General features: G+C 38.7%; 1 protein-coding gene across 1 annotated transcript in view; it reads left to right on the top strand.

Moving 5' to 3' along the window:
* The window catches only part of brf1a (BRF1 RNA polymerase III transcription initiation factor subunit a), a 98,688-nt gene that overhangs the window by 53,218 nt on the left and 23,695 nt on the right, over positions 1 to 21,775 (top strand). The window contains exons 13-15 of the mRNA XM_022685091.2: positions 15,802 to 15,863; positions 19,835 to 19,916; positions 21,025 to 21,080. Coding sequence (XP_022540812.2) covers positions 15,802 to 15,863; positions 19,835 to 19,916; positions 21,025 to 21,080 — 200 coding nt within the window. The remainder of the gene's footprint in view (positions 1 to 15,801; positions 15,864 to 19,834; positions 19,917 to 21,024; positions 21,081 to 21,775) is intronic.

The following is a 21,775-nucleotide window of genomic DNA, read 5'->3' as shown; positions in this document are numbered from 1 at the left end:
GATCTGCTTTGGAGTAATGAATACCATCTGTGAAGTATTCAGTATCCGCTATGTTTTAGATTCAATTTTTAGTATCCACTATATATTTTACAGTATCTACTTATTATATTCAGTAACAACTATGAAGTATTAAGTATCCATTATGATTCATTTAGTATCCACTATGGTTTTGTATGTCATGTTTTTATATCCTTTATTTGTATATTTTTTTATCATATGATCTCTGTTTCTGAAGTAGATGTTCTGTTTAACATGAGCAACATCTGTTACTCTCCACAGGAGCATGGCTCTAGCTTCTGTTTGTGGCTTGAGTTTGTTTTGGAGTAAAAATCATGTCTGCGCATGTCACATGAGCAAAATTAGTGTTTACATGCTCGGATCTACATGGGTTAATTATGACCACGTTGGCCTAGACCACGTGTTTACTCTTAAATCTGACTATAGACAGTTGACTATAATAGATAGAATACATAGCTTATAATACAAATAATAAGAATAATAAGAAGCTTCATTTGATTTTTCTTTTTTTTTTTTAATGTATCTTTGGTTGTATGTTGTTTTTATTATTATAATGCTTAAAAAAAGTAAACATTGTATATACAGAAGAAATGAGTTATTGAATGTACTTCAGCAGATGAAATTCAGTCAGTATTCAACATTCACTTCATATAATATAATCCTTCATGTTTTTTCGCTGCACATGTGTGTAATGGTGAAAGATGGTGGAAGATGGTGAAAGATGTGCTTTGGGCTGGCAGGAGTTACAGCTGGCAGGAGTTTCCCCCTCAGAGGCGGGGCTTGCTGACTCTCCGGCTGCTGATTGGCTGAGCCGTGAGGGCTGTTGCGTTTGGGATTGGTTGTTTGGGCTGTGGTGTCGTGTGTTGGTCAGGAACCCCCCTGTGCTCTTTGAAGCAGTAAGTGGATGCAGCACCTTGTCATTAGCGACTTCTCTTTCATCCACCCACTGAGTGTGTGTCTGCATGACTGCACGTGCAGTGTGTGTTTAGTGTGGGCTGTGGCGGCCTAAAGAAAACCCATTACTCTTGTTTAAAGCTTGGCCTGGTGGGCGGACCCCTCTGTGCTTTCAGGCCCTTGTGGCCGACTGATTACAAAAGCAATGATCGTCCATCAATCAGTCGGCCAGAGCCCGGCCTGCTGGAACTCCTGTTTAGATCTGAGGAGGGATTTATGTTTTTGGACCTTGAGCAACTTTAATTAAAACTCGTGTGCTGCCTTTATGTTGGCTGACCACAGCGTTTCAGATCCAAGTGCCGGTGATGTGAGCGTCTTAATGGGATTCAATTAGCGGAGAAATGTTTTTCAAAGGCCTGCAGTGGCCAGAACGCTCTTATCTTCACCTCTATGGTGTTCAGTTAAGTCTGTAAATATATATATTTTTTTTATACAGAGGTTGTGTTTACCATCTTCTAGCCCTCCATCAGTGTCAGTCTCTATTAGGGCTGCATGATATTGGGGAAAAAATTACATTTCAAATGATCCTGAATTATGACATTGTTATCTTGGTATATGGCTGTGTCATCAGGGAAGAAAAAATCCTTTGATGGAATAACCTGGTCTATATTCAGTATATTCAGGTATTGAGGTCAGCTGACCTCATTCTTTCAGCACATACTGTTGCTGAACCTAAACCTTCAGACCAACTGCAGCAGCAACCCCACATCATACATCATACTTAGTACACTGCCAGGCCAAAAAAATAAAAAATAGTCGCCACCTGGATTTAACGAATTATAAGAATATATGATAATATATTCTTGTGCATATAACATGATATATCAAATATTGCAGAATTACAGTATTGTGATTTCATAATAGAATGTAGTGTATCGTGATGTGCCCTTTATAACTCATCCCTAATTTACAGCCAGGGTAAACATGCAGTAATTGGCCCTAGAAGATTTGTCTTGTCTGAGGTACTGTATTGTAGAATGGATAAATTTGTCAGAGGGAGGAGAGCGCAGGACATAATCTGCACAGGCTTGGTGCTGTCTGTGTGTGTGTGTGTGTGTGTGTGTGTGTTTGTGAGGGAGTTGTTCATTACAGTGTGTGCGTGTGGTATTTAAGGTCCGGCACCGTCGGATGAGACGAACATGTTAAATTAGAGCTCTGCTGGCGTCTGGGCAGCGTCTATGAGAGTGAAAGTGACAGACGGGTTTGACCTTTATCTACAGGGCTGACCATCAGCCACAGGTGGAGCTCATTTATTTTAGGACACTTTCCCTTTTTGTTCCAGTAGCTGTAAGCAGTTGGATCATGGTTTAACCCTTAGTTTCAGTTTAAAATAATACATGATTAAATATTACAGGAAATCACAGGGTTACAGTTTGCATTGAAGCAAACTGTTCCAAACCATTTATGTGGAAACAGAACATACTTTACTATTAATGCATTAAAGGAGAATTCCGGTGTGAAATGGTTTAGGGGTGAAGTGAAACATGATAATGAGTACACTTTTATTGAAATGTACACCTCGTACACGTCTAATGTTCGAATCATGTTTTATTCATGCTTTATTCTTTTTTTATTTTTTTATTTCCATTTTTATTGTTCTTTTACATGTCTTTTAATTTGACATAATTTTTGTATTTTCTAACTCGTAAAGCACTTTGAATGGCCGTTGTGTATAAAAGTTTTTTTTTTTATATATATAAACATTTTCCTTACAACAACCCTTAGAATTCTACTAACAAAGTGTGGCGATAGTGTTGTTAGTGGTGTAAAAGTAGCATTTTTTTTGCATTGGTGATGCTCTATGCCCCCATCAGTAGCATTGTAATCTTTTTAAAGGCATTGGCTAAAAGCTCTGTATTTCAGAATGCTGGGGGTGAACGGAGGTGAGGCTATTCAACAAAAGTTTGTACTCATTATCATTTATCGTTTAACTACACCCCAGGTCTATTTCACATCGGATTTCTCCTTTAAATAAAACAAAGTCTAGATTCTAAAGTTATTTTTTCTTTCATTTTATACTATATTTAACATGGGTTTGGTTTCAGCGTTTGACTCGCATCACAAGAGCACAATGTGACGTATGTGTGACACACCCTTTAAAATCTGTGTAAAGTTCCTTACAGCACTTTTTACTTTACTTTAACTCAACTTTAACAAAGTCCCTAAGTAACACAAACTGAGAGCATCATCACAGGACATTGTGTTAGTGTGTGGTCACGTGGCCTTATTTACAGAATGTAGGAGTGCTGGGTTACTTCTAGAAATAAAACTAGCTCCTTTTAAAAGTTTGTTTGCTTCTACAGATCTGCTGTAATGAAATGTTTTTCCTTCCTTAGACCTAGAAAATACATGAGCGAGCTGCTCAATTAATTTAACTGCTTCAATTTTGAATTTTGTAGCAATATTCAGAACCGGGTTTGTGCTCTTATGTGTTAGGATTTGTTTGGTTGTGTCACTTTAATTTAATTGCCCAATCTTTTATTTTACTTATATTTTAAAAATGATCATACTGTTTAATCTCTCATTGTCTCTTAGAATTAAATGGACAGTTACTGAGACTGGTATTAAAGGCAATAAAAAAGCTGTAAATTAGCTTTTCTCTGATTGGTAGCCCTGTGTTGTATGAAAGGCTGCAGCGGTTACTGGTTTCACACTATACTCTGGTATTAGAGTGCATGGTAATCACGCCATGGACATTTGCTTTTTACTGGTATTGGTAAAAAAAAATAAGGCAGTAGAACAGAGAATCTCATGCATGCACCTTAGCCACTTTTTAATCTCAGTAACTGGCTCTACACTCAAACACACACCATTAAAAAACAACTTCAAATACACAGCAGAGAAAAGCTAAACACATTTTACCTCTATCCCATAGCAATGAAAAACATTATCTGTGTTTGATTACTCTGAAGAGCCACTAAATGAATGCAGGGTTCATCAACACTGTCAACAACTATCAGCGAGTAATCCAGCTGATAAAAACACTTCTAAGCCTTTTGGTCTTGCTGTTAGCATTGCAGCTGACCTGCTCCAACACTGCCATGGCAGGCTGCAGTGCCTGTTAGCATTGCGGCTATAACCCAGCCGAACCTAGCTGTTAGCATTGAGGCTATTGAGGCTTGGTATTCTAAGGATCATAACACAGGTTCAATTAAGAATTGGCTTGTTATGAACTGATATTGAAGTGATGATATGTATTGGTGCCGGCAGGGTTTTTTCTGCATTTTGAATATTGATGTTATTACATCACCAACCATCTCTTCAACCGCTAAACCCCGCCCCCTCCACACACACTTCATCTCAGCATGAGCACACTCCCCTCAGTGTCTTTCTTTTCTCTTTCTCTCTTCCCTCTCTCATCCTATTTAAAGTCAAACAGCTGCTCAGTCGGAATGTTAAACGTCCATGAAGCTCTAAGTGTGTGTGTGTGTGTGTGTGTGTGTGTGTGTGTGTGTGTGCACACATGCATGAAAGTCTAATGCTGTTGTGTAATGCAGTGTAATTCCTTCAAGGGGAGGAGCACTTCTACTGAAAACAATGTGTGTGTGTGTGTGTGTGTGTGTGTGTGTCACAGGCAGATGGTCACACTCTTTCCTTTCTGCCCCCTGACTGATCACACACTGAGCAGAAGAACCAGAGCATGATGGCATCTCTCTCATTTCTTTCTCTCTCTTCTTTATTTCTCTCCTAGACTCTCTCTTTCTCTTTCTGACTCTCTCTTTATTTCTCTCTGATTCTCTCTCTCTCATTCTCCTTCTCTCTATCTTGCTCTTTCTCTTTCTGACTCTTTCTCTTTAGTTATCTCCGATTGTTTCTCTTTCTCTACATCTTTTTCTGACTCTCTCTCCGACTCTCTTTCTCTTTCTCTCTCTTTATTTCTCTCTTATTTTCTCTCTATCTCTTTGTCTTTCTGACTCATTCTTTTTATTTCTCTCTGACTGTCTTTCTCTTTTTTCTTTATTCTTGCTGATTCTCTATCTTTTTCTGACTCTCTCTCTCCGACTCTCTTTATTTCTCTCTGATTCTCTCTCTCTATCTCTGTCTTTCTGACTCTTTCTTTTTATTTCTCTCAAACTGTCTTTCTTTTTCTCTCTATTGCTCTAGTTCTCTGTCTCTCTATCACTTTCTCTCCGACTGTATCTCTTTCTCTCAGACTGTCTTTTTCTTTCTCTTTATTTCTCTCTGGCTCTTTCTCTCTCTCTCTCTCTCTCTCTCTCTCACACTCTTAATCTCTTTATTTCTCTTTAACTCTTTATTTCTCTCTGTTTTTCCTTTTCTCTTTATTTTCTCTGACTCTCTCTCTTTCTGACTCTTTATTTCTATATCTTTCTCTAACTCTGACTTTCTCATTTTTTTTCTCTGAAACTCTTTCTTTCTCTATATCTATTTTGGACTTTCTCTGTTTCTTTCTCTCTGTCTCACTCCATCTCTATCTTTCAGCACTGCTGTACACTCTTCGTGTGTGTGTATGTTTGTGTTCTTTGTGTGTGTGTGTATGTGTGTGTAATTGGTGGCTGTAGAGATCACGGTGGGACAGTACTTGACCCTAATAAAAGTCTCCATCTGTCCAAAAACCAGGAGAGAGAGAGATTCAGGGAAAGCAGGAGAGACAGAGGACAGAATGAGAGTTATTCTCTCTATTGTCATTCAGGTCTCTGAGCAGATGTTTGTTGTTTTAAAGGCCAGATGGGCTACAGCTCTGACTGTGTGTGTGTGCGAAAGAGAGAGAGAGAGAGAGAGAGAGAGAGAGAGACATTATTAGCTTTACAGATGTTTGCAGAAACTTCAACCATCTCCCTTTTATATATACAGCTCTAGAAAAAATTAAGAGACCGCTTCAGTTTCTGAATCAGTTTCTCTGATTTTGCTGTTTATAGGTTTATGTTTGTCCAAAATGAACATGTTGTTTCAATCTGTAAACAACGGACAACATTTCTTCCAAATTCCAAATGAAAAAAATGGACATTTAGAGCATTTATTGTCACAAATTGTCATTTAGAGCAACGTTAGTTCTCTTCCCGGTAACGTTAGCTAGCTCGCTGCTAAAGTTAGTTTGCTCTATTCTAACCTTAATTCTCTCCCTAGTAACATCAGATTGCTTGCCGCTAATGTTAGCTAGCTCTACACTCACCTTAGTTCTCTCCCTGGTAATGTTAGCTAGCTCGCTGCTAATGTTAGCTAGCTCTATGCTAACCTTAGCTCTCTCTCCCCAGTATCATTAGCTAGCTGGCCGCTAATGTTAACTATCTCTATTCTCACCTAGTTCTCTCCCCAGTAAAGTTAGCTAGCTCGCTGCTAATGTTAGCTAGCTCGCTTCTAATGTTAGCTAGCTTTATTCTAACCTTTGCTCTCTCTCCCCAGTAACATTAGCAGCGAGCTAGCTAATGTTAGCTATCTCTATTCTCACCTAATTCTCTCCCCAGTAACGCACAGCTAATGTTATTATGTGCCCCCTAAACTCTAAAAATGTAAATTTACAGCAAATTTACAGTAAATTTAAGACTATTTAAAACCTTAATTATTTCTTCTTGATTGATTTACATACTGTTATCCCATGATTTTAAGCTGTACTGTCTCTTTAAATTGGAACAGTGGGCTTAAGTGTTGATTTCAGGACTGTTCACTCTGCCTTCCCCTAAATGACCCATTTCTGCCATTCTTTCTGCATTACCTTATTGTGTGTTAGTGTGTGTGTTAGTGTGTGTGTTAGTGTGTGTGTTAGTGTGTGTGTTAGTGTGTGTGTTAGTGTGTGTGTGTGTGTGTGTGTGTTATAGGAGGCCCTTCTCTTCCTCCTCCTCCTCCTTCTCCTCCTCCAGGCTGAGCTCTGTAGATGTGCAGCACATTGTAAAAATATGCTTCTTCATCCCTCTGGACTCTTTCCTGATCTCAGTCTCTATCCCTCTCTCTCTCTCTCTCTCTCTTTCACTCCCTCTCTCTCTCCCTCGCTTGCTCAAACACTCGCACTCTGCTCTGGGCAGTATAGGCAGCAGGTGTGTGTGCACACGTGTGGGTGTGTGTGTGTGGGTGAGGAGTTCCCCTGGGAGGTCACAGGGGTCAGATCGGGTCACATTTTAAACGGCCCTTCTGCTCGTCTCTCTTCTTTACACCTAGAGAATATCTCTCTCTTTCACTCACACACTTTCTCTCACTTTCTGTCACTTTCTCTCTCTCTTTCTCTCTCTTTCTGAAACCTTCAAACATGTGGGCACCCCAGAACCTCAGATGGCATGCTGTTCTCGATGTTTGAAGCAGAGATGGACTGATGAGTGTTTTTGGCGCCGATCACCAGTCGATAAACATACATAGAGAACATAGAGAATTAAAAGACGCTGTACAAGACAAGATAAACATGATGAGTAAGACAAAAAAGAAAAAGACAAACTATATGACTTTAAACAAGAAAAAATCCACAAAGAATAAAAAGCTTGTTCAGCTTTCAGGGCAAGGAAAATTTGAGAGGAAAATTTGCTTTTCTTTTTGGAATTCCCTGCATTAAAAATGATGTGGAACTGTGTTAACTTTCTCAGGGTCTTAACTGGAAATGAGCTGCTGACTTACTTTGGACTTGATTACTTCAGTTTTTGGACTGTAGCTGCTATACTTTTTGGTGGTGGTTAAATGTAAAATGTTGTTGTTCTGTGTGGATAGCTGTGAAGATTAACTCTGCTGTGTTGCCATGCTAATTGCTACTTAGTGTACATGCTGAAAGATGCACTCTCGAGAGGGCTGTCTGGTTAGTGATGTTATAGTCTTTGTTCTGTTTCCTCCATGCAATGTGTTATTCTCAAATATTCTTGAGTAGTGCAAGTCAACATCTATATTAAGCCGTGCCCAGTGCCAATGTCATTATTAAGATCTGAATATGTTCTGCTAAGCTTTTAGCGTCTGTAAAATTATAGAAATGTTTTATATTTTGACTAGATGTCAGTCGATAATGATCCGTAGGCTATAAATCATTTTATTACTAGTTCTAAGTGGAATTTTGTCATTAAATCCTTCACAGCAAAAAGACCTAAATATGCAGTGAACTTGAGCTGTCTGTTTAGCTCCAGTATCAGATTCTGGCATAGATAAGATCAGATCAGGGTAGGGAGAGATAATATCTACAGGCTTGAGTGTGTCCAGGACAACAGTGGCATTAATCTTTTTAAAATGGAAGAAGCTTTAACCTTCTAAGAGCTGCCAAAACAAATTTGGCTTGTGTGTGAAAATGACTTTGGTCAGGGAGGTAAAAGGAATCCACTGGTTACTGAGCATGAGAATGAAAGGGCATTTAAGAACTGTGCAAAAATGAAAAGGTCTGATATTTACAATAGATTTAAGAATATTTAACTTGCTGAGATTCATTTTTTTAGCGTCTTTAATAATAATATGCATTATCTATTAGGACAGTGGTATGGGAAACTGGATAAAGGCTGGTGTGCATAACCCAAGCCTCAGCTTTGTTATATATATATATATATATATATATATATATATATATATATATATATATATATATATATATATATATATATATATATATATATATATGTCCTATATTTCTCAGGGGCTTGCAAAGCAAGAGCGATTGTTCAGAACATCTCTTTCAGCCTTTTAAACATAGCGACTGTGTCACTGAGGTCCCTATTTCATATCTCAGGGGTGTGCAATATGTATGCAGTAATAATAAAAAATATATATATTTTTGTTGCAGTACTATATTCTTGAAATATTTTTTAAAATTCAGTGTTTTGTCATTTCGCCAAGCGCCAAACTCATTTTAAATGTTTAATATCTAACCACCTTCAGACAGCCTGTACCTGTTTTAGTTTAGTTTTCTTTTCTTTATTTTAATTATTTTGTCTTTTTATTTATGTAATTTTATGTTTTGCCTTTTAGCCCTTTTATTTTATTTATTTTATTAATTTTAATTCATTTTGTTTGATTTATTACTGCTTTTACTTTTGGCCTTTTACCTTTTTATTTCATTTATTTCCTCCTTTTATTTATTTATTTTTTTTTTACTTGCTATTATTATTTATTTTAGTTCCATCATTTACTTTTTTATAATTGATATTATTTTAGTCCTTTATTTCTTTAACTGTGTTTATATTTTGTTATTCGACATATTTATCTCTTTGTTTTATTGCTCTAAATTTTAGCCTATTTGAATTATTTAGTTTTTTTCTATGTTTTAATTAAATCTTACATTGTTTGCTTGTTTTTTATAATTTAAACATAATTTTTAATCCCTTTAATTTTATGTAAGCTCGGTTACATTGAAAGTTAGGGTTACCCTCAGTGTATTTACCGAGTGGAAATAAAGATTGATTAATTGATTGATTGATTGAGTATCATTATCGCAAAAAATAGCATGAAATATGTGATATTTCATGTGATATTATTTCGGGGACATATTGCCCACCCCTAGTGGGCTTGTATGCGCACTGGGTCTTGCCAAGGTAGAAATGAACATCTGATGGTTGACTGTTATCAGGGTTTTAATCAGTCAGTGGTGCACCTGTGTTTTCCCTTGACAAGATAGCAATTCACAAGAAATTTACCTGAACGCACCTCACTTTCAGACCACCACGGCCATCAGTGTAGATACTGTATATTCATAAGCTCTGTTGCTATTTAAACGAGGCGGGGTGTAAGATAGCAATGAGCATCGTAATGCACCTTGCGCAGGGTGTACGATAGGACCTTAAGTGTCGAGCCAACACCTGTTTGCCTCTGGTTTTTGTGGGCGATTTCCAAAAACACCTGACATGCTTAAGATTCTTAAGAACCCATCTTTAATGTATGCATATTAATTCTGCTATTATTTATGTACACACATTAACTGTACAGTATCCTGTCCCCCTGTGGCACTGTTTGCCATTCCAGCAGAGTGCCCTTAATTGAGCTGAATAGATGGAGGGGTTGGGGGAGGGTTGGTGCTGGTGTGGGTGTTTGTAGTCAGAACAGTGCTGACAGGTGTGTGTTCAGTCCTGCTCTGTAGTGTTTCTTCTGTCCTCTGTAATTTCTATCTTCCACTCTTTCTTCTCGTCTCTCTGTTCTCTCTTCCTCCCCTCCCCCTTTCTTTTTGTAGTAGTGAGGTGAGTAACGGCCAGGTGGGCTGAGATGACTGCTGTTCCGGCCCCCCTCTCTTCAGCTCACATTATTTTATCTCCTCCAGCACCTGCCGTTCTTCTCTCGGTTCTGTCTGTTCTGTGGGTTCTGTGGTTTTATCTTCTGCTCTGTGTTTTTTTTATATTGCAGTTACTAATCCTTCTGTCAGATCCCTCTCTCTCTCTCTCTCTCTCTCTCTCTCTCATACACACACGTGCACACACACACCTGCACATGTCTTTTAACCTTTAACCCCACCACATCATGTGCAACACACACATACACCCACACCAACACACACAAACCACACCTGCACTTCTACTCAGGAGCCACAGAAGGGTCTCATAGGATAAGCAGATGGTGTGTAAGTATAGTTAAGTTAGTTGTAGAGGTGGGTGTGGGTGGGTGCTAACATGAGGAGTGGTCTGTTTTTCTCTCTCTTGGTCTGTTATTTAGTTGGGGGTTTCTGCACTAAATGAATTGTATTTGTGTGTATGTATGTATGTATGTGTGTGTGTGTGTGTTTGTTTGTTTGTTTTCATACATTTCTATGAACCTTGAAAAAATAGGTCCACACTATCGTGCCTGCTTAATGAAGCAGTAATCTAATTAGCCAATCATGTTGTAGCATTACAGTGAATAAGAATACCCAGAAATGGCCCAGCAACATCAGTAGAAGGACAAAAATGTTTATCATTGTCTTACCTTATCTTTTCTTGTTGTTTTTCGTCCTCTTATTCTTATTGACTTGTTCATCCGCATCTTGTTGATCTGCTTGCTCACCTTTTTGTTATTTACTTAGATTTTTCTTTTAAATTAATCTTGATGTTTGTCTCGTTTGGGGTCCGTTTGTCTTCTTTTTTATTATTTGTGGCCTTTTTCTTGTTCAAAGACATCTTGTTTGTTATCATTGTCTTGTTTATTGTCTTGTTGTATTCATCTTATTGTTTGTCATTGGCTTTCCGTTGTTTTATTCATCATTTTGTTCATCTTTATCTTATTTAATGTCTTTCTTTTGTCTTCATAATTATATTTTTGTTCGAATTACACACAATATACACAATATACATTATATTTACTGTTGCAATGTAAAAATATTATTATATAATCAATGAATATACAGATGTTTATACATTACTATTTTCATATAGGCATATTTGGATAATATACTCCCACCAATACATTTATTTCTGCTGTAGACTGAAAACATTTGGGTTGAATGTGCCACCAAATAAAAAATATTTCAACTCTTATTTCCAGGTATTTACATCTGGATCTGATACACAGTTCAGAAGATAGCACATTTAAACTGAACCCATCTGTTTTTCTTGTGAGAAAAAGTAATGGAGCAGATAAAAAGCATGCTTTGTAGTGTTTAAATCTGGAGATTGGTCTTGATTAACTCTGTTGTAGTTTTTGACAGTGGGTTTTGTTTCATTATCTTGCTGCAAGATAAAGAAACTCCCAGTCAGTTTGGTTGCATCTTTCTTTACATTTAAAGGCAAAATATTTCTGTGGACTTCTGAGAACTTTGTTCATCAGTTAAGCTTAAAGTGCCTGTCCCAGAAAAAAGCCATGCAGTCCCAAACCATTGTATGTTTAAAATCATGAGCAGATTATTTATTTCTTTAGCCTTTCCATCACATTGGTAAAGGTTAATCTTTGTCTCATCAGCCTATAGTGAGTCCACAGGCTTGTTGTTGTTTGTTATGGCAAATTCCAGTCTGGTTTTCTGTTCTTTTTGCTAATAGTGTTTTGCATCTTCTGTTGAAGCCTCTGTACTTTTGTACTCTGGAGGTTGTTGCTGATGTCACTAACAGTTGTTTCATGGTCTTTTTTTAAAGAACTCACAATGTTGGTCATCAACTGCTGTGGTTTTCCTTGGTCTACCTGTTCAACATCTGATACTTAGTACACCAGTGACGACTTTCTTCTTCAGGGCATTCCAAGTGTTTGTTCTGGCTATGGCCAATATTTGTGCAATGGTTCTGATTGATTTTCTCTCTTCTCTCAGCTTCACAGCTGCTTGTTTTTCACTCGTAGACAGCTTTCGGACTAACTGTAAATGCACAGTCTGCACTAATAACACATAGACATTCAGCACTGACGGTACCTGACAATAATTTATTTTAATACTTTTTTCTCACAAGAAAAAATGGTGGGTTCAGACAAAATGAACTGTGTATCAGATTCAGATGTAAATACCTGGAAATTAAATCTAAAATGCTGATATTTTGTCTGATATGCATCATTTAGTGTGTCAAACCCATTGTTTTTCAGTCTGTAGCAGAATTAGTTGGATTGGCTTCACTGTTCCCATACTTTTGGAGGGAACTGTATATGAAAAAGAAAAGAAAGAAAAAAGAAAGTTCTTTTTTGTATATATGTACATACAATCCATCTATAACTGCATGTCCTGACACTGCAGAAAAACAAAGTCGAGTGTGTTTGGGTGAGCGAGAGAGATGCATACCGATTGGAGAAGTGGGGTTAGTTCTGGGTTTTTTTGCAGAGCATGGAGAACCTGTGAAGCGTTGCCAGAAAACCCCAGGCTTTTTTAAAAGGGGTTTGATGGGGGGAGGTGGGGGGGGGGGTTAAAAAAGAGAGGGGAAGTGTAGAAAAAAGAAGGATGGAGGGGAAAGGGGGAGGAAAGGCAGGAAAAACCCTGCAGGCGCCTCCTATAGTTACAAGTTCTGCTGCAGTAACCTTGGCAGGCTTTGGTGGCCTTCAGACCCTGCAGATAATCAGATAATCAGCACACACACTCACACACTCACACACTCACACACACACACACACACACACACTCACTCACAGTTGTGGGTGCTGTGTTTTCCATTGTAGCTGGGAGTTTGTTCAGAGGTTGTTCCTGATATGATGGTTGGGGGAAGAGGAGAGGGGGGGGTGGTTGGAGGTGCTGCAGCGTTTTGCTTTTAAAAATAGCTCACCAGACTGAAGCACCAGATCACTCTGGAGAAAACAGTAGCTGATCTATCGCTGATCTGTCACTGCTGAGCAGGCACCTCGTCCAGAAACACCTCTGTAACCATCAGTTTCTCGTGAGCACTAACCACAGAGGCTGAGCAGCTTCAGGTCGTTCATGTTGAGTAAGAAGCAGCTGCTTCTTCTCACTGCACACAAGCATAACAGTGAAGGTTTTAGTCAGTCTTTTTTCTTGTCCTCGCTTTCAGATAAAATCAACCGTGTTTCATATCATCGTAAGTAGAGATGGACCGATCAGGGTTTTTGGGGCCGATTCCGATTCTTTATGCTGTTATTGTCTGATGCTATTTTAATTTATTAAGCTAGTAATGCACTATTAAACTGACTAACTGTTTAAATTGGAACCTTGGCTAGCTGTGGTGCTGTGGTGCTGTGGTGGTGTCTGTGTGTTTCAGATCATTATGTTACAGAATAAGGAAAGCTATGATGAGATTTTCTTCCTAATTTACACGGCCAATTACCCAACCCACTCATTAGGACTCCCCCTATCACTAATGATGCCCCAACTCATCAGGAGGGTGAACTAACACATGCTTCCTTCGATACATGTGAAGCCAGCCACCGCTTCTTTTCGAGCTGCTGCTCTCAGAGAAAAGCACAGCAGCTCGGTTCTGATACATCAGCTCTGTGCTGTGCACATCACCCTAGGAGTGATGTGGGGAGAGAGGGCCAACTACCCACCCAGAAGGAGCAGGTCCAATTTTGCTCCCTCTGAGCGCCAGCCGCTTGATGGCAAAGCTGCATGAGCGGAGATTCGAACCTGCGACCTCCTGCTCATAGTGGCAGCGTTTTAGACCGCTGGACCACTCGGTGCCCCGTCGGAGGTTATTTTGATTGTAAAAATATGCCCCCAACAGTTTGTTTGCTGAAAAGATGTATAAAGTGAAAGTAACGCATCTTTTTCCTGTGCATAATAACTTGAGTGTCTGATTTGAATAAAATTATTATATTTCTTCTAATATGAGACACTCACCCCTCCAGGGAACTCTCCTTAATTTCATTTATTATTTTTGTGGCTGGGTTTGTTTAGTGCTCAGCACCTCTAAACCCCTGATCCTGGAATCCTACATCCAGCTTATTAAAGTGTCTCATGCTGACTACAAGAACTCATTTTACATGTGACAGAGAGCCCATAAAGTTGTCATCAGGGATGTTCACTTCCGCTCACTGGTCTTTATGTTTTGGCTCTCTGAAATAAAAATGCCAAAAATTCAAACAAAAAGAAGAGCTTCAGCCTCTCAGGAAGCATCCACTGGCTTGTTTATGGGATTGGTGAGCAGACTGATGATAATGTGTCCGAATTCATTTAAATTCCTATTTAGAAGAACAAGCGCTTCACCCTGATTAGCTCAGTACTAATGAGGGAGCAGAGACTGGTTTGGGTCACAGCCCAAGTGTGTGTGCTTCTGGGTCAGTTTTTCTTGTTGTGTGTGCCAGCAGTGTCCGGCTTACAGAGGAAACTGTGCTAGGCTGCCAGACTGTGGCCTATTTCAGCTCTGGTCTGAAGGGATGAGGGGCTCATGGGGAAGCGAGGAGGAAGAAGAGCGTCAGTGTGTGTTTGCAGAAGGTCTGCCTGTGCACCTGCCTTTATTTTAATTAATGGTAAAAGCCTGCCAGTAGCTAAGTGAGCCTAATGAAGCAGGCTGTAGAAAAATTCCTAATAATGCTTTTATCTTTACCGTGTACACACACTCATGCACATACAACCGTGGGTACATTGCTCATCAGAAGTTTGTCTTCATCTTGAAATTTCCTCAGTAATGTGCAATTTGCCCTCTTTTCCCAAGTTAGAAAAACAGCAGTTTTAAAAGTTTTGGCCAGATTTATCACCATCATCTAGTGAACAACCACTTTTGGCTAAAAAATGATTTGACTCTTTCCAAAACTACTCTTTAAGTTTAAAGCTGATGTCCCTAAGTTTTAGGGCCCTCTCTGGTGAGAATGGGTATTTGCACCGAGCATGCAGAAGAGTCATTTTAAACTGGGCGGGTGTGATGCAGTCTTCTTTCAGAGCGGATTAATCCGATTCCAGGTTATGTTCAGTTAAAGAGAACTTCTTCACTTCTTCAGTTCTCCGGTTTTACTATGAGTGAATGAGCTACTGAGCTCTAAGTTTCCCCTTCTCAAGTCTCCAAATTCATTTGCTATGTTTGGTCTGGACTTTCAGACTTTTCAGTTTGGTTCCGAACCAAAGTATCAGGTGTGAAAGGGGCTATAAAAGAAGTGGCAGTGTGCTGAAATCTGACTCTGCTTGGTGTGCAGGCACGTTATACAGCAGTGTGGACACAAATGCTTACACTGATAATTTATTTTACTGTAACAGTAGATTAACTCTTATTTATAAACAGAAAAAAATGATCTGAGGATAATCTTTTACACTCAGATACAGAAATGGCAGATACTGTTATTTTTCCCCATTTTCTTCCAATTTAGCTAGGCTAAATAGCACTCTCCTCAGACACGTGTCAGCCACCGCCTCTTTCCAAACTGTTGCTGATCCAGCATTGCTGAGTAGCATCATAGCGCGCTCGGAGGAAAGCGCAGCGACTCTGTTCCGATACATTAGCTCACAGGCCCCTTGTGCTGAACAATCAACATCACCCTTTGGAGTAATGAGGGGAAAGAGCAAGGCCAGTTGTGCTCTCTCAGGGCTCTGGAAGCTGATGACAAGCTACAATGAAATCAGTTTTGTGCATGTTTTAAAGTGTTGTACTTCTTTTTGAATTTCAGATGATGCATCAGTAAATGGTGAACTGGATCTGAGCGGGATCGATGATGAGGAAATTGATCGGGTGAGTTTTAGGAGGGCGTTGGTATTGTTATGACCTGTTTATTCACTGACATTTAATACATATAAAATATCTGTAGATCTGAACCCAGTGATGGAAAGTAAAAGCTCCAGACTCACCTTTATTAACAGTAGCAATGAGACCACTAATGATTACCCTCCATAACATAAACACCTGTATTTAATATAAAACTGTATCAAACTTAAAATTTTAGTGTATAACATACCACACTGGGGACAGGTGCTGTTGAGAGAAACACAGTGTGGGAGGGGTTACGGCTGCTTACTCTCTCAGTTCATATTAACATTAAGCAATTAAGCTTAAGCTTTATATTCAAGTTTCTTTGGTTTAGTCACAATATTTATATAATAATTTGCTATGGGAACTGCACACTTTCACAGGTGTGCAGGTGTGTGGTTAAACCTGCGTTGGAACTGGGGTTGAGAGACTGAAAGAGGAGAGGAGATGGCAGAAATAGTCATTTAAAAAATAATTATCTGGTTGGTCGGCTGCCAAAATCATAATTAGTTGCAGCCCTAATAGGAGCATGAGGTGCATCTAGTTTTTCAACTGAATATTTTTTTATTAGTCATTTATATAACTTCGTTTTTTGCATTATCCTGTATAATTGGTATATAATCCTTCTGTATCTGTGCAGCATGAACTGTGTCACCTACACACTACTGTCTTTAATCTGTCCTGTATGGAAGAGACCAGGCTGGACATCTCAGATCTTTCCAGCTCTTTCCTCAGCTCCGCTATAGAGTTGAGCTCAGGTTTCACACTGTGATGGTGAATTTGTGAATTTGTGAATTTGCTGAAGAGTGAAGAGCTGCGTTTGCCCACCTGCATTTACCAGCGTGTGCCGATTGTTCCTGATTTGCGCGTTTGTTGGTGATTAGCCCTATTAGCATAAGTGAGCACCCTGACATTTCCTTCAGAAAGCTGACTGATTGTCCGTGCCGGTGAATGGAAGGTGAAGCGTGATTTAAACAGCTGCTCTTGATGGGTTCTGAGTGGACTCTAATGGATGACCTCTGTTCAGGATGGTCAGGCTGACTTTGAATAGAAGCAATACGTTGTTGCACACAATCAATGACCCGCCATTATTTCCACCAGGATGATTAATAATAGTGTTTTAAAGCCTATTGAAACTTTATTGTGAGTAAAGCAGCAGTGTTAACTGTAAATGAATAATAGTGATGTGAATTTTAATCATTTTTATGAATATATGATTAATAAAAAAGAGTCAGTATTATATATCCATAGACCTTTGTAATGTTCCTGTCTGCTTCTGATTCTGAAAATCATTTTTAATATGCAGAAATTGGATCATTATTTTTAGAGAAGTGTAACATTTATTTCTCTGTGTCTGAAACTAGGGGTGGCACAATGCCATTTTTTCGTATCTGATACCGATACTGCACTACACTACAACTTGGAGTATCAAAATATTGATATTGCAATACATCATCTAGTTTTCATTTGCAATAAATGAATAAATCAGGTCTTAATTGTCTTAAATTTACTGTAAATTTGCTGTAGGTATTACAATTTTTAGATGGTGCGTTTAATGCTGGTGGGAAAGCACAAACTAACATTAGCTGCGAGTTACTGGGGAGAGAACGTAGCTAGCGTAGAGCTAGCTAACAGCGGTGAGCTAGCTAATGTTACTGGGGAGAGAACTAGGGTTAGTGTAGAGCTAGCTAACATTAGCGGTGAGCTAGCTAACATTAATGGGGAGAGAACTAAGTTAAGCGTAGAGCTAGCTAACATTAGCGGCGAGCTAGCTAACATTAGCGGGGAGAGAACTAAGTTAAACGTAGAGCTAGCTAACATTAGTGGCGAGCTAGCTAACATTAATGGGGAGAGAACTAAGGTTAGCAGCGTTAACATTAGCTGCGAGCTAGTTAACATACTAACATTAGCGGTGATTTAGCTAACGTTACTAAGGAGAGAACTAAGGTTAGCAGAGTTAACAGTAGCGTCAAGCTGGCTAATATACTAACGTTAGCGGTGAATTAGCTAGCTTTAACGAGGAGAAAACTAAGGTTAGTGGAGAGCTAGCTAACATGCTAACATGTTCTGCATCACAGTGTAACAAAGTTGATAAAGAAAATTGATAACAAATGGGAAACGTTAAGTTTTAATTTTCAGTATATTTAATTATTTTCTACTTAAAAAGCATTTTTGGGCCGTAAATTATATTTATTGAAGTCTTAAAAAGGTCTTAAAAAGCATTACATTTTTTTAAACTTTTAAAATGGAGCATTAACTCTGTAAATGCAATAAATAACCCTGCGGTGAAGAATATTAGCTGTTAAATGCTGTGAAACTGACACCAATAAATTCGTAACTTATGGTATTTGCTTATTTAGGAGTATTTTATTCTCTTCAGTAACATAGATGCTGTGAAATATAGTAGTATCACAGTATCACAGTAAAAATGATATTTTATTGTGAGATGCCCTGTGATTCCCAACTCTATCCCCATAAATTTACAGTGCGCCTTATAATCCGGTGCTCCTTATGTATGAAATTTACCAGTCGGGTATTAATTAGCAGTAAAGCTACTCTGCTGAAGTACAGCGTTATAGAGGAGTTTCAGCTTAGTTCTCCAGCACAGAGAAACCAGAGTGGAGCAGTATTTGCTTTAGCTGCTAACTGCGCTAAGTGCTAGCTTTTACGCCGTTCAGAGGTGCGTATTATCAGCCTGTAGCCTGCTATACCTAACCCTGGCTAGCACTGCTGAAGCAGCATTAGCATTACCCGCTATATACCAAATATATCTGATTGTGACCTTCCCATTTACGCTGTTAAAACAAGCTATGTGGGACAAACCGCTAGCTAATATCGCCCTGGCTTACTGGAACACTCAGGGTTCCTCATTGTAGCGCTATCTGGCTGGCCTAAGTGGAAATCTGGAAATCTAAGCATACTGTAGATAAATGGAAGCGCTTTACTCACCCAAATAAACAGTTTTCTGGAGAGAAATCTGTGTAGATTAACATCCAATGCTCGTTTGATTTTAAAATAATGCGTTTTATAATCTGTGTATGAAGGTATAGTGCGAAAAATACAGTATTTATCTGAATGCACTTCTCTCACATCTAAACACATCTTTAGTTCTTTAGTTAAGCAAAACAAACAGACTTAAGATCTGCTGCCCATCTCTACTTCACAGAGGCTCGTCCTTTGGTGGAAACTTCTTTTGTACCAAATCGTAATTGTGAAGTTCGAAACAATATCAATGCTAGCCTTAAATTGCACTAAATTGATCATGTTTTTGAATGTGTAGCATGTCTCAAAAGTAAATAAAGATAAGCAGACAAAACTTTAAATATCTTGGGTTCATTTTTCTGCAATAAAATGAAACTAAAGTTAAATATAAGAAACATCGTTTTTTCTTCAAGTTCCATACTGTCCCAACTTTTTCTAAGTTTGGGTTTAAAATGCACAAACTCTTATCTCAGGAGCTTATCTCAAACCACATCCAGGTTTTCATTAAGGTGCTGCAAACGTCTCACTGTGCCTCGGGCTGCAGTATGACTTTCTGTCTACTATAAAAATGAACAAAACTTAATTGTGTCAAAAATGTCTCCTTATAAGTTCCCATAGTGTGCTGTTAACTGCAAAAGCAGGCCTGCCATCCTAATGAAGACCTGGGTGGAGTTTGAGCAGAAAAGTTTTGGGTGACTTCATAACTTTGGGTAGTGTTTGTTATATAAGTTAGAGTGTAACTATTTTATGTTTGTTATTAAATAATGTTATTTAGATATACAGTTAGATATTTACAGCTTAACTAAACAGGTCTGGGTAAGACCTGTGTTTTTGGTATTCAGATTAAATACTTTTCTCTTTTGTATTATATAATATTGTATGACACATCAAAAACACGTGTGGATATGATTTTATTGGTCCTCTTGCACAGCCTTAATAATAATCAGAGAACTGCATCTGCGATATTTCTGCAGTACATCCTGAACGACAAGGAGGTGCAGATTAAAACCGAGCTGTGGTTGCTGGAGAATGCAGACTACCTCAAAGAACAGAAAGGTGAAGACCTGACACCAACATTTCTGACTATTTCTCACATTTGTCTCTCTTAGACAGTCTCCTCTGACTGTGCCCTTCTGACAGCTTCTTTGATGGTTCTGACTGTGCCTTCTTGACTCTGCTCCTCTGACTGTGCCTTACTTACTGCTCTCTTCCCGCTCTGCTGTTTTGACTACTTTTCTGTTTGTATTCTTCTGACTATGTACTTTTTGCTGTGCTTGACTGACTGTGCCCCTCTGCCTGTGCCACTCTGACTATGTCCTTTTTGCTGTCTGACTGTGCCCTTCTAAATGTGCTCTACTCTCTCTTCCTACTGTGCTGTTTTGACTGCTTTTCTGTTTGTATTTTTCTGACTGTGTCCTTCTTGCTGTGCTCTACTGACTGTGCCCCTCTGTGCAATCCTGGCTGCCTTTCCATATCTTCTGATTGTGGCCTTAGGGCTGTCTCTCTGACTGTGATCATCTGACTGCCTCTCTAACTGTGCCTCTCTGACTGTGCTTTTCAGACTGTCTTTCTAACTGTGCCTCTCTGGCTGTGCTCTTCTGATTGTGGACTTATATCTGTCTTTTTTGACTGTGCCCCTCTGACTGTGCTCTTCAGACTGTGATCTTTAGACTGCCTTTCTAACTGTGCCTCACTGACTGTGCTCAATAGACTTCCTTTCTAACTGTGCCTCACTGACTGTGCTCAATAGACTTCCTTTCTAACTGTGCCCTTTTGGCTGTGCACATCTGACTGTCTTTATATCTGTGCCTCTCTGACTGTGCTCTTCAGACTGCCTGTCTTACTGTCTATCTGACTATTCTTCAGAATGCTTTTTTTTAACTGTTCTTCTAAACTTTCTTTATCAACTGTGCCCTTTTGGCTGTGCACATCTGACTGTCCTCTTTTAACCATCATATCAATAATTTACCAATATCTGTTTTTGTCCTCTGAACATTACAATGCTGTTTGGTATATACATGTTTTTATTTAAAAATAAATACATATATATATATATTTTTTTAAGAATGAAAGACTATCTACAGAATACTCCACAATTGCCTGGAACCTTTTCATAGCACTCTGCACTGAAATACATGTATTGATTTGTTTGTTTACTGTGTAGAAAAGGAGGAAAGGATAGCTAAGGAGAAGGAGCTTGGTATCTACAAGGAAAAGAAGGTAAATAATGTTTTTAATTAAACCCCATTTGTTCTGAAACAAGTTGTATTTACCAAATAATTTGTAGTGTTTATTGCTTAATAAGCCCTAATGTTTTCCTTATATAAAAATACAAATGTTACAGTGAGATTGTGTGTCTGAATTGTGCTTCTATGCTTTTGCTAATGCCAGGAAAATGAAAAAATCTCCACCAGTTGTCCTCATGCATTCATATGTCACACTGTCCTAAAGCATAAACAGCCTTGTGGCATGCAGTTAGCACCGTTCTTATTAGTAAGTCTAGTTCAAATTACTCATTAGCTACCTGTGTAGAAACTCCTGTGTAAAACTTGAGAAGCATCAAACGTGTTCATGGATCAAGTACACAGATGAGCTAAAACACTCTGACCATCTGCTTAATGTGCTGTCGGCCCTCCCTGTGCCAACAACGGCTCACTCTACCTCTAAAGAAGTGAGTGTTCAGATCCTGCCTAACCGATATCCCAGGGCTTCACATGTACCACTGTCCATTTAAATCATTTTAATGGAGGTTTATTTACAACCCCAATTCCAAAAGGCTGGGATTCTGTTTAAAATGTAAATAAATGTAAAAAAAAAAAACAGAATGCAATGATTTTTGAATATTTTCTATTTTCACCATAGAACATAAAACACACATCAGATACTGAAGACATAAGACGTTTGACCATCCCTTT

The sequence above is a fragment of the Astyanax mexicanus genome, chromosome 7 (assembly GCF_023375975.1).
Source record: "Astyanax mexicanus isolate ESR-SI-001 chromosome 7, AstMex3_surface, whole genome shotgun sequence".
NCBI lineage: Eukaryota > Metazoa > Chordata > Actinopteri > Characiformes > Acestrorhamphidae > Astyanax > Astyanax mexicanus.
Note: the sequence above shows the minus strand (reverse complement) of the source record. Positions and strands in the feature narration are given on the sequence as shown.